This window comes from Calidris pugnax, unplaced genomic scaffold (assembly GCF_001431845.1).
Source record: "Calidris pugnax isolate Ruff unplaced genomic scaffold, ASM143184v1 scaffold351, whole genome shotgun sequence".
NCBI lineage: Eukaryota > Metazoa > Chordata > Aves > Charadriiformes > Scolopacidae > Calidris > Calidris pugnax.
Window position 1 is genome coordinate 344643 of NW_015091067.1, and position 11854 is coordinate 356496.

At 45.7% G+C, this 11854-nt stretch overlaps 1 protein-coding gene and 1 long non-coding RNA gene across 4 annotated transcripts in view; one reads left to right on the top strand and one right to left on the bottom strand.

The window, feature by feature from the left end:
- The window catches only part of TMEM108 (transmembrane protein 108), a 170194-nt gene extending 160782 nt beyond the window's left edge, over positions 1–9412 (top strand). For all 3 annotated transcript variants that reach the window (XM_014956947.1, XM_014956948.1, XM_014956949.1), the window contains 2 exons: positions 7223–7377; positions 9069–9412. In XM_014956947.1, the coding sequence (XP_014812433.1) occupies positions 7223–7377; positions 9069–9191 (278 nt within the window). In that variant the 3' untranslated portion in view covers positions 9192–9412. The remainder of the gene's footprint in view (positions 1–7222; positions 7378–9068) is intronic.
- The window catches only part of LOC106896747, a 72946-nt gene that overhangs the window by 37335 nt on the left and 23757 nt on the right, over positions 1–11854 (bottom strand). The window lies entirely within an intron of this gene.

The window sequence follows — 11854 nt, forward strand, 5'->3', positions numbered from 1 at the left end:
CCATTATTCATTAAATAGTGGTGTTTAAACTTTTCTTCTATACTGTAACAGTATGTGTTCTGACTGTTTCTTGATGTGCCTATCCTGTTTCTTGTACTTGTAAGCTACATTTTTTAAAAAGGCAAGTGTTATTTTGAAAATGATCTATAGCAGCCGTAATACAACTGACTGTTTAAATGGTTCAACTATGTAAGTCCCACTTTCATGACCAGATTTCTGAGGATGGTCTTCAGTGGGACTCTCTTTTTAAAGTCTGGGGATCCTCAGATGTATTTCAGAGTTGAAATGAATGTTAGGCAGGTATTTAAATAGCTGGCTGAAGTGCTTAGGGAATTGCTTTCATCCAAAAGTTATGCTGTTTAAACTATGCTATGGTAAGTGCTGTTGTATGGGCATCGAGTATTCCTACAGGAGAAGAAAAATAAGTTAGAACAACCTAAAGCACTTTTACCCAGATATGCATGTGTCGGCCGTGGCTCCCCTCTGTGCTGCACACCAGAGGGGCACTTTATTTACGGGCCCTCAAGCATCGGTGTATCTTCAGGCACAGGTGAACGGTGTACGGTGTGGGGTGTGTGGTGTGGGGTGTGTGGTGTGGGATGTACAGTGTAGGATGTACAGTGTGGGATGTACAGCGTGCGGAATGGGGTGTGCGAAGGGGACTGTCGCCACCTCCCGGGCACAAGTGCCTGCAGCTGAAGACAGAAAGCCCGGTGCTGTCATTTGCTCGTGCAGTATGGGGTGTGCGGTGTGGGATGTACAGCGTGCGGAATGGGGTGTGCGAAGGGGACTGTCGCCACCTCCCGGGCACAAGTGCCTGCAGCTGAAGACAGAAAGCCCGGTGCTGTCATTTGCTCGTCACTTCTGGTCTAGAGGGGGCTGATGCTAAGAGACAGAGGAGGAGTACAGACATTTGGATTTCATTTCATCTTCAAGGGGTGAAAGTGCTTTCGGGGAGAGGCTCTCACAGACGTTGCGGGCACAGACTGAGAAAACACTGTCCTGCTTCTACCTTATGATGCCTTATGAAAGGTAGGGGTATCTGGGATATCAAGCCCCAGCCCCGTGCTGCTATATACCTGAGCTGCCTTAAGAGGGAATAAGCCATGGAAAAAGTCACTGAGGACTCCTGTCACGGGAAGCTATTGCTACCCTGGAGCTGGTGGCTCTGTACTCAAGCTGGCACCTTCAAGACTGCTGGCCAGACCCGCTGAGAGGAACAGCAAGCCCTGAGCTGCTGCTGAGACACCTGTGAGAAAGGATAAGATGCTGCACCAGGGGGAGAAGCAGCCCAGAGACAGGGAAGTTACCAATGCACCCTGAAAAGAAGTGGAAGGAGGTGAGGAGAGGCAACTGGAGCTTGTGCATGGCTGCAGAGCTGCTGGAATCTAATTAACTCAGCTCCCTCATCCTGCTAATGAGGACTGCCCCTGAGCCAGCTTGCTGACCTCCGGGCTGTTTCCAGAGCCCTTGCAGACCTGTGCAGTGGCCACTGCATCTCTCCTCTGCCTTTGTGCCTTTCCCCACAATTCTTCTCTGCATGAGGGGTGGTGAGGAGGCTGGAAAAACCTCCTCAGGTTGCTTCCGGGCACAGCTCCTGCTGCCCAAAATCCTTGGAAGGGAAAAGGCACCACAATGCTGCAGAGGCACATCTGTCCCTCTCTGATGCATGGCACAGTAGGGCCCCACACGCTGCTCGCCGTCACACTTTTTATTGACAGGTTAAATGAAAACCTATAGGTATTTTATCTTCCATAACAGGGGAAGTGAGCTGCTAGAGAGTGACCGTAGGAGCCCTTGGCTCCACGTCCCCACTGGAAGAAGTTCCTAGGATGTTGCACTTCTCCTTGTGGAGGAAAGATCCTGCCAGGGCTCCTCACTGGCCTGTCCCTGCTGTGGGGATTTGCAGCAAAGAGCAGGAAGCAGGAGAGGGTTTGTTCAGCGTCGCTGAGCCCTGAAATCTCAGCCCCACTGAGGAGTGGCAGGTCCCACCAGCCGTGCTGCTGGCACGGCTCAGTGGCTATGACAGTACAGCCTGAAGACCTGGGCCTCAGGAGCTCACCTGCTGAAATAGGAGATGGGATTTAGCCTCCCCATTCTTACAGCACGTATTTCTTTAAAGACGCACAGGTTTCTGAGTCCCACTGAAATCCCTTAAAATGCTAGCCAGAAGAGTAATGCTTTGGATAGGAATGCCTGAGCCCCATCTGCTGCCTGAACCTGGGGAAATCACTTCACCTGTTGGTACCTCAGTTTCCTGGTATAAATAATAGGGGTGATGTTGCTAACACCATTTTTGGAAGGTTGCAAAAATGAAGGATTTTGTATCACTGCATTCCCAGAAAAGCAAAGTCATATAACACTAATCTAAGTATTTTCTGCATGTCACAGTTTGAGTCCTTCAGGCAGCCTTGAACATTTTTGTGCACGTGCGTTTGTACGTGTGTGGGTGCCTGTCTCTGCAATGCAGAGCAAGATGTGATATGAACACATTTCAAAACCCACCGTCCTGGTCCTTGGGCTCCCGGTACTTATGTCTCTGTAATTACGGAATAACACGATAAAACGTGGAAGAACAGAAACTTGCAAATCAGATGCGCAGAAGTCAATTCATTCAGTCAGTTCTGCTGACACAGGAAAACGCGAGAGGAAGGCTGAGCCTCCGAATGCAGGCGTCAGCAGAACTCAAAGAATATATGAAGAATTGCCTTGGACCTAACCCCACTTAGCTCACATTTCATGCATTGGGATGCTTTCCAAAATTAGCTCACCCACTTTCTCCATCACAAAACCTACAAACGTTCGCTTCCCAGCCTAAAGTGAGAGAGATCCCAAGCCCCGAGTCTAGTCCCCAGGCTGAGCTGGAGAAGAGCCTCCTGTCGCCAGATGCATGCAACTGTGGTCAGCAGCCAAACCCAGGATGATACCTGTATCAGAGCTAAGGCTGTACTACTATAGATGGCCACAGTAAATGAGGGAAATTGGAAGAAATATGGAAAAACCACTATTTTAGTCATTAAGGCAAGTGTTCGGTAGAAGCTTAGTTTATATTATAATCTGCAGGCACAGGGAGAAGTAAATGAACATCCTTCAGTCTGAATATCTCATGATTTATAATTGCTTGCAATGTTCAAGTCTGTTAACATCGTGTTTTACGTGGGAGCTGGAGAGTGGGGAAAGAGGGTATGCAGCTACATAACATTGGTAAAATGTTTAAGTGAGTTGAAAGAAAAGACAGAAGACTATCAGGAAACTGTAGGCAGTTGGTATGATCTCATTACACTGCATTTATGAGGCCAGTATTGAATATAGTGTATAATCCTGGTGGTTTATGTTTTTTAAAAAAAGATTGGAAGATTAGGAAAGCGCCATGTGAGTGATTTTAGAGCTGAGAAATGCAACATAACTCCACTTGTGTTATCATGTAGAAGAGGCTGAAGCCCACACATATGGGGGACATTTCTGATAGCACAGTGGAAGCTTTTAATAAAAAAGGCAAAAGGAGATTGAGGAAGTGGGAGATAAATTTGGAGGTAGTTAGACAACAAGGAGAATGTAAACATGTCTCCACAATGAAATTTAAGTATTGAAACAAACTTTGTGGGAATGGGATGGATATCTTGTCACTCCGTGTCCTTAGATGAAGCTGGGTATTTTCCTATGAGTTGTGCTGTACCTTATATACAGCTTATGGCTAAGTTAACAGGTAAAAGTCTCCTGGTGTGCAGGTGTCCTGCAGGCGAGAGTAGATGAATGATATGTTCCCACCAGCCTAGAAACCTGCAGATCTATGAGAATCTTGTTTCTCCCATTTGTGGCATGTATTATGTCCTGTTTCTTGGGTGAGGCAGATAATGCAGATGTAATTTGCCTTAGGGCCAGAAAGAGCCATCAGCCAGAGTTCATCAGCATCTGTTTGCACCTGAATGTGTGAGTTGACTTTTCTCCCAGCAGACTGGTCAAAGAATGCAGGTTAGAAATTCTTCTGAACCTTCTGAACCTCCCGTAGCCACAAAATTGCAGAGACCCTTGTTATTTCCTAACATGTGTTGTGATCTCTGTATGGGGAGCTTCAGGCTGGCACAGGGACAATGCTGAAGTGTCCTTCCTGTGGCACTCGCTATTGACTTTAACGTGGAGCAGGAAAGGGGAAAAGTCAGTTTAGCCTTTCTGACTCCCAGAAAGCATCCAGGTGAGTGTTTGAAAACCAGAAAAGAGTTAGCCCTTTTTCTGCCCAAAGGGTTGGCCATCTCTTAAGCAGAGGTGATACGTGGCAGCACTGAACAACAGCACTTTCTCATCCTTATGAGAACATCACACAATAACCTGGAAAGATAAGCAGGGTATTGCAGCTACGGTTTCTCTCTTCAGCTCTCTTATTGTTGTTATTGCCATTTCTCCCTTCCAAACCATCTCTGCCCTCTGTGTGTTTCATCCACTTAATATTTCCTCACCAGCCATCCCAACGGTGTGTCTGGAAAGAAGTTTTTCTGTAATACACATAATTCTAATCATGGGAGCAAAGAGATATCTAAGAATATTGGTAAAGGTGTACCCTGTCCCTAGTATTATTCTAGAAGTGAGCAGTCCTATGTTAGCTACATTAATTTCACTAAAATATGCCCCAAAAATGTAGTTAGTATGAGATTAGAAGGGAATAGCCCCATTCCAACCCCACTGTCTGCACGCTCCCTCTAAAATCAGGTCTCCTCTGCTTTGAATTGGGGCAGCTTAGGTAGACAGCCTTCTGCTAAAATATTTTGTATTTGCGTAAGCTCAGGAACCCACTTTCCACAGTCTTCCATCCGTTTGCTTGTGTGTGCACTAAGTTCGGAGGCCAAAAGTGTAATTAAGGGAGGGAGCATTATTGCTAAATAGCAGCCGTATCTGCACATGGCAAGACCCTTTCCTGCTGGAAGAAGCTGAGATGTATCTCGATTTGGTGTCACCGGTTTTCCAGACCCTAAAACCCAAATCTGATACTTCTCTGTCAGCAGCCACAACAATTTATAAGCTGTAAAACCTCAAGCTTTCAAAATACTTCACAGCAAGTGAAGTTGGCTTTACTGGGACTCTCATTTCTTCAGGAACCTTCAAAAATGCTCTGTGCCTTAGGGAGCACTTGTTGCACTGAAAAGCTCCAGGGTCTGTTAGCTCTCACCAGCAGTGGGAAGGACTAAATGCAGGTCCTGCTTCACTTTCTAATTTTAACAAGTCTGCAGGCTGGGCTTCAACATGGAGAGCGTGACAGAAAAGTAGGGAGCAAAGATGCAGCCCTTCAGGAGGATGGGCATTTCCCCGGGCAGGGGGAGAAGTTCTGGTGGCCCCCATGGGGTACCTGCCTTAGGGCACAGCAGCAGGAATGGTGCTGTCGGGCTGCCAGCAAATTAAGTTATTGGTGATAGAACGACTGAAGCAATATGAGTCAAAGATAATAGTAAGTTTGATGATGACCTGCTATGTCTGAATCATGCAGGAACAGTATAGGAGATTTTTCCATTAGTTTTGGAAGAAGATTTATAGCATAAGCTCACTGTTCCCTTTGAGTGAGACATAAACTGCCTGAGCTCAAACCTATTGGTTTTTTTTCTTAGTAGCTTCTTCTTTTGTTTTAAATAGAGCTCTGGCCTTGCACTTCTGTATTGCCATTTTATGTGAGTAGATGGGGTAAGAAATTAGACCCATGGCACATGGGTAGCTGCAATGTTTGTCAAGACATACAAAGCAGCTTTGACCTCTCTACAGTCTTTTCTTCTCTCTGGGCTATAATTCTAATAAATAATTTGGGCTGTAGCTGAGAAAATAATATATTTTTCTGCTTCATGAATATTTTCTCTCTTCTTTTCTACCATGAGGGGTTTTGAAATAATGGAGTGAATTTATGGCAGGGCATTCCCTATTGCACAGGTACAAATCAAAATAAGTACAAGTCCAGCTACCTGTCTGTCTGTGTAAATCAGGTAGATTACAAGCACAACTGGTCAATTCATTCCACAGGTGTAAGGTAAGCACACAGAGCGTATGCATTACTCCTCTGAACAAACCCTTGTACATGCCTCAGCTTCTGCCTGAGCAAGGACCAGTGAGTTTGTTACAGGGGGTTTGTCTGACTTTTGTAAAATTGCCAAGATTACCCATCTGAATTGCAATAGAGATGACTAAACTGAAAGTAATTCCAGAAAATAGCACTCAGCCAGCTTTGTGTTCTGCCCGCCCGCTGAGGGAGCGTTACCCTGGCACCTCTGCCATTGGGGGTATGCCTGTGGCCTTCAGACCAGACAGACAATTTTCACTTTCTGCTCACTTCATCTTGCCTAACTGCTTTGCTGTAAACTCAAGTATTTTGGATTGCAGAATCTTAAGTATGTTCTGCAGGTAAGAAAAAAAATCCAGGCTCAGACACTACCGATTCCCAGGCAAGTGTGGGGAACAGATTACGCGTCTCAGTAGGTCCCACATCCCGATACAGCTGATGGAGACAGACAGCAAAACCCCAGCTCTCAGGTTAATGCTACCCTGGAAGCAGAAGCTACATGAGACAGGTGCTGGAGGGGATCTGCACATCACCTCACCACTGTCTCATCCTGCTCAAGAGCCCATCTGTTCCCCTTGCTGGTCGCTGATGTTTTGGAGCATGGTTGCGAAGTACCCAAAATCTAAGTTCTGAATGGCAGGTGACAGCAGCAGGGATCAGTGGCACTTTGGGGCAGAAGCTTTTGGTACTGAAGATGTGCAACTACATGCGTTAATGAATGTGGTATTTGAGCCTGGGACAGGTGTCTCTCACTGCCCTTTTGCTAACGTGCTCATCGCTGCAGCCTCTGACCATGCTAGAAGCAGATCTGTGCAGAGGCATCCTTTGCAGTCCCTGGATCGTGCCCTCTGTCACATACAGTCTCTAAGTCCCTGCTTTGGTATTAAAACACCACCAGTTACAACACCAAAGCTTTTCATTAGCCAGGCAGCCACATCTGGAAGATTATAAACTCACATCAAAAAGGAAGTAAAACCTATATATTCTGCTAAGCCCAAAGCCTCATCTGTGTGGCCCAGATTCTGACTTAATTGTGTAGGGATTGTTAGGAGAGATCTAGATCTGAGTGAAGCATATGAACGAACGGAACCAGCCCTCTCTTTAAGTAACGTAAAAAAAAAATTCATGGTATTGATGAGTCCTTATTGAAAGGAAATAACCAAATTTTTGACATGTTTCTATTGACAGCAGTTCTGCTGACAGTCTGCTGCATGAGGAGGAAGAAAAAGACATCTAACCCAGAAAACAACCTGAGCTATTGGAATAATGCTATTACCATGGACTACTTCAACAGGCATGCTGTAGAGCTACCGAGAGAGATCCAGTCCCTGGAGACTTCAGAGGTACCTCACTTAAAGAATTTCTGTCTGAAAACTAACTGAAGCCATGCTGGGAGAAGGGGAGGGGAAATCATACTAATGAAGTCTTGATATCTCTATGCATATTTGGGGAAATAGCTTTTTGAGAAAGACTACACATGTATACCACTCCTACACATGTATAAAATGGGATAAATATGTCACCAAAACGTGGTCCTGGGAGTTAACCACCTCTAGGTGAATTTCTTCCTGGGTTTCTCTTCCTTTTGAGCCTATGGCTAATGTCTACCCATTCCATGACTGCTTAGGAGAGCTCTTTGGGCTGGCTCGTTACTGACAGTTGGTCCTTTTAATCTGTCTGTTGTGCATGTCCCACACAGCATCACTTAAGGAGACAGTGAGAGTTGATAATGCAAAGAAATGTTGTGCATTTATGTCTTAGGAGCTGCCTGTACTTTCTCAAATACTGGACCAGGGAGTGAGTGTTCCCGGTAGATAAGCAATCAAAACATCAATATATGACAGGGGGTTTCTCTTCCTTTTGAGCCTATGGCTAATGTCTACCCATTCCATGACTGCTTAGGAGAGCTCTTTGGGCTGGCTCGTTACTGACAGTTGGTCCTTCTAATCTGTCTGTTGTGCATGTCCCACACAGCATCACTTAAGGAGACAGTGAGAGTTGATAATGCAAAGAAATGTTGTGCATTTATGTCTTAGGAACTGCCTGTACTTTCTCGAATACTGGACCAGGGAGTGAGTGTTCCCGGTATATATGCCATCAAAACATCAATATATGACAGCGTGTAGGGATGGTGTATACTCATCAACCTTTACTTAAGAGATCTGACAGGTTCAGTGGGATTATTCATATATGGGCAGGTGATCCTATGGACAGAAATGTATTCTCTAGCATCAGAGACAGAGAAGAATAATTTACCTTAGTTCAAAGGTATTTAAAAGCTAGAAACAGTGGAGACTTTGAGTTTACACAAAAGTGATTTTCAGATCAGCTAGCACACTAACTCATCTCATTAAATTAAAACAAAGATACGTTTAGAAAGGAACCTCTGAGATGTGAGTAGACAAGCATAGTTGCTTCATGAACCCCACTTTGCTGGCAATCACGTTGTTCAAGCTAAGGCTGGACCTGGTCTAGACTTACCAAGACCTGAATGACAGGCTTGTTCACGTACAGGATGGCCTCCAAAAGCTGCCGAGTGATTTAAACCTGATCAGAACGTGACTGAACTGGGGCATGCTCAGGTAGCTTGGAACCATACATGTGGTTTTCTGACCTTAAAAAGAAGCTGAAGATACATCTTTGAGGGGCCAAGCCCAGCTGATAGACAGGAAACTCTCATAATGTGTCATGAAAGCGAAAAAAGAAACCTGAAAGTTCAAATTCTGCTAAGGGACCGGAAGCTTGGTGCCTCTGACCTCTTGGTCCCCAGATTGAGAAAGAACTAGCCTGATTATCAAAGGAGCTCTTCACCCACAGCCCCTGCTGCCTGAGAAAGGGCAAGGCTGACTCACCAAAAGTAGCACTCTGGGAGCCAGAGCCCCCAAAATTCAAGCACTTTTGGAGGACTTGGAGAAGCAAGAAAAATAGCAGTGTGTTCCCCACGTGCATTCGCACAGGGCAGCCGAGTGCCCTGTGTGCTCCTGGAGGCTGAGGGCTGTGAAGTGCTCACCCTGCTTCTCTGTCTTTCTCCTAGGACCACCTCTCCGAGCCGCGCTCCCCCGCCAACGGTGACTACCGCGACAGCGGGATGGTCCTCGTCAACCCCTTCTGTCAAGAAACGCTGTTTGTAGGACACGAGCAAGTCTCTGAGATATGACCCCGCAGCTGCCCACCTATTGCAGTTTCATCTCTACTGTCTCCAAATTATAAATAAATATATATATATTATAAATATAACCTTTGTGTAACCCTGAATTACAAGAAATGTTTTCAGCTTTTCTTTTCTCCCTCAGAATTGTCAGCCCCTTTTTTATAAGTGTGGTAAAACTTTACAGAACAAACTGTGGCTTTATAAAATAAAGGTATTTCTAAGCAAAACACCTGTCAGAGGGGCTGTTTTCTTCACTGTCATTTACAGTCTGCTGCTAAATATACTTGGTCTGGAAGAATATTGGCTGGTTTTGGTGCAGGCAGCATGTGCTGGGTACAGCATCCTACATGGCATTGCTCAACCTGGCCATGAACATTCCTGCCTGGTGACCATCCATCCCTTCTCTTACTGTAAAGTGACCTTGGTCACTCCTTTCCTTTAGACTGCCAAGCTAGAATGCAAACCAGACAGCACCAGCTTGGTTGCCAGGAGCAGTCCCTACAGCTCCTGTGCCAGTCTTGTATCCTTTGCACAACTCCAGTGCTGCCTGAGCACCGACTGGGACGAGCCCTTCTGAGCCTCCCTTCCAGTTAAACCCAACTGGGGTCTGACAGCTCATCAGGGGAGCTGGGCTACAGTGGGATGATAAACAAACCTGATGCACCTCTGGGATCCAGGGCCGTCCAAGACATGGGCAAACCCGTTGGGGGTACTCATGTTGCCTCATGACATTTTTATGTTACCTTCTTCAGACTACAACAGGAGAGCCAAGCTCCAGTTTGAGCTCCAAAACTGACCTTTTTTCCTGTGTAAATGTCCTAACCACATTACATGTTGGACTCACAGCTGCTCTACTCCGGCCGAGTGAGTCCGGAATGATTTCCTGCGGAGCAAACACTCTCAAAAGAAGGCATGTGGAGCGTGCCCTTCAAACGAACAGAAATCTCCTCTGAATTTATCGGAAATCTTGAAATCTGGTGACTAGAGGCTCCCACCAATTGAGTGCTGCGGCTTTGACCACATTTCCACTTCCCCACTCTTATATTGTCTTGTGTGCTGAGATTGCTCGTGCCATTGAATCAAGTTCCCTCCTACCCCCCTTCTAGTCTCTGAGACTTTCCTTCTCCCCTTAGGAATGAAAACGCAGTGTTTCAGGGCAAAATGACATTTCAGTCCTACCCACTTAAGCGCTAGATTGCAGGCTGTGTTAGGGGAATAGTAGGGGTGAACGAAGCTTAAATAATGGATTAAAAATAGGTTGTTAGAAGGAAAGGCTAACGTGGAACATGGAATGACTTTGCCTAAATCGATGCTCTCTCTTTGAGTAACCCAGAACTGTTGCCGTGGGACCAATTTTCATTTTTGCTTCTCAAATTGCCTTTTTTTTTTGTATCGTTCAGCAAGTGAAATGGCCTCTATCCTTTGAGGTCTCAGCTGTCCTCTCCCCACTTCTGGCCATTGGTCCTTGTAGATTATTTTCTACCTTCACTCCTCACTTCATCAGGAGCAGGCTGTGAGGCAGCAGGGAGTTTGCCTGCTGCTCTGTGCCACGGGCTGCTCAGGTTTATCGCTTGGCTGCGTAAAAGGGAAGCTCAGGCAGGACAGGGTAAGCGTAGCATCATTAACCATATGCCTTGCTCAAGGTGAGCCTCGGCTGGTACCACAAAAGGGAATTACAGCAGTGGCACATCTGGTCCAGCTGTTCCCACCTGCCAGCAGTGTCCCAGTGGTTGCAGTTAGTCAGAACAACCTGACAGCTTTACTAAATGATGTCTGGAATCAGACCAAGACGTGGCTCCCCCTGGGACCGGGGGGGCCACAGAGGCATTGTCACCCCTCCTTTCTCTCTGTCCAACACGTGCACTTGTACTGTGCTGAGACACAAAGCTGAATGCAGGCTTCCTAAAATTAGAAAATTCTAATGTCATAGGGGCTCCCCTCAATATTTGATTTTCTGCTTAGAATCAGAGAATAATGCACTGCTTCCCTATGAGGTTACCAGGGCGGGCAGGAAGACGCGGCTGTGTATGAATATGGATGGGCACTCTGGGAATATATCTTTTCACAGTGGGATAAACACGACGCAATGTGATAGCTGCAGTCCTCATGATCAAATACTACACAGACTCCTGGAAATCACTGGTTGATTATACAGTAAAAACTTCCTGAGGGTCTTGCCAAGAAAGCCATCCCACGAGGACCTTCGTTTTCTATTTCATCAGGGAGGTGGAAAGAGAGAATAAGGTTACAGAGAACTAAATTGAGTTCTTTGCAAAAAAAGTCCATATTTTTACATTTGTTTTCTGTATGCAGTATTGCTTTTGCAAGGCTGATTTTCTTTTTTATTATTATTATTGTTTGACGCAAATACCCTGAAAATGTTGTGTAAGAAATACCAGAGGATTCCTCTCATTTAGCCAGCACAGTCTGCTTGGTAATCTAAATGCAGAATGCCTAGAAACTAGACAAAAAATATTTGCAATGCTGTGAGATGCTGCACTACTCCCAGGCTTCACACAGCTGGGAAATGGTGACCTGACTGTAGGCAGTCTCACAGTTCTCAGCCTTCAAAAACAACCAAAACAAACTCCAGCCGCAAACCCAGCGGGCCAGTGTTAGGCATTCATGGAAAACATGGATTTCTGGTTATATTCCATCTCACTAAAGAC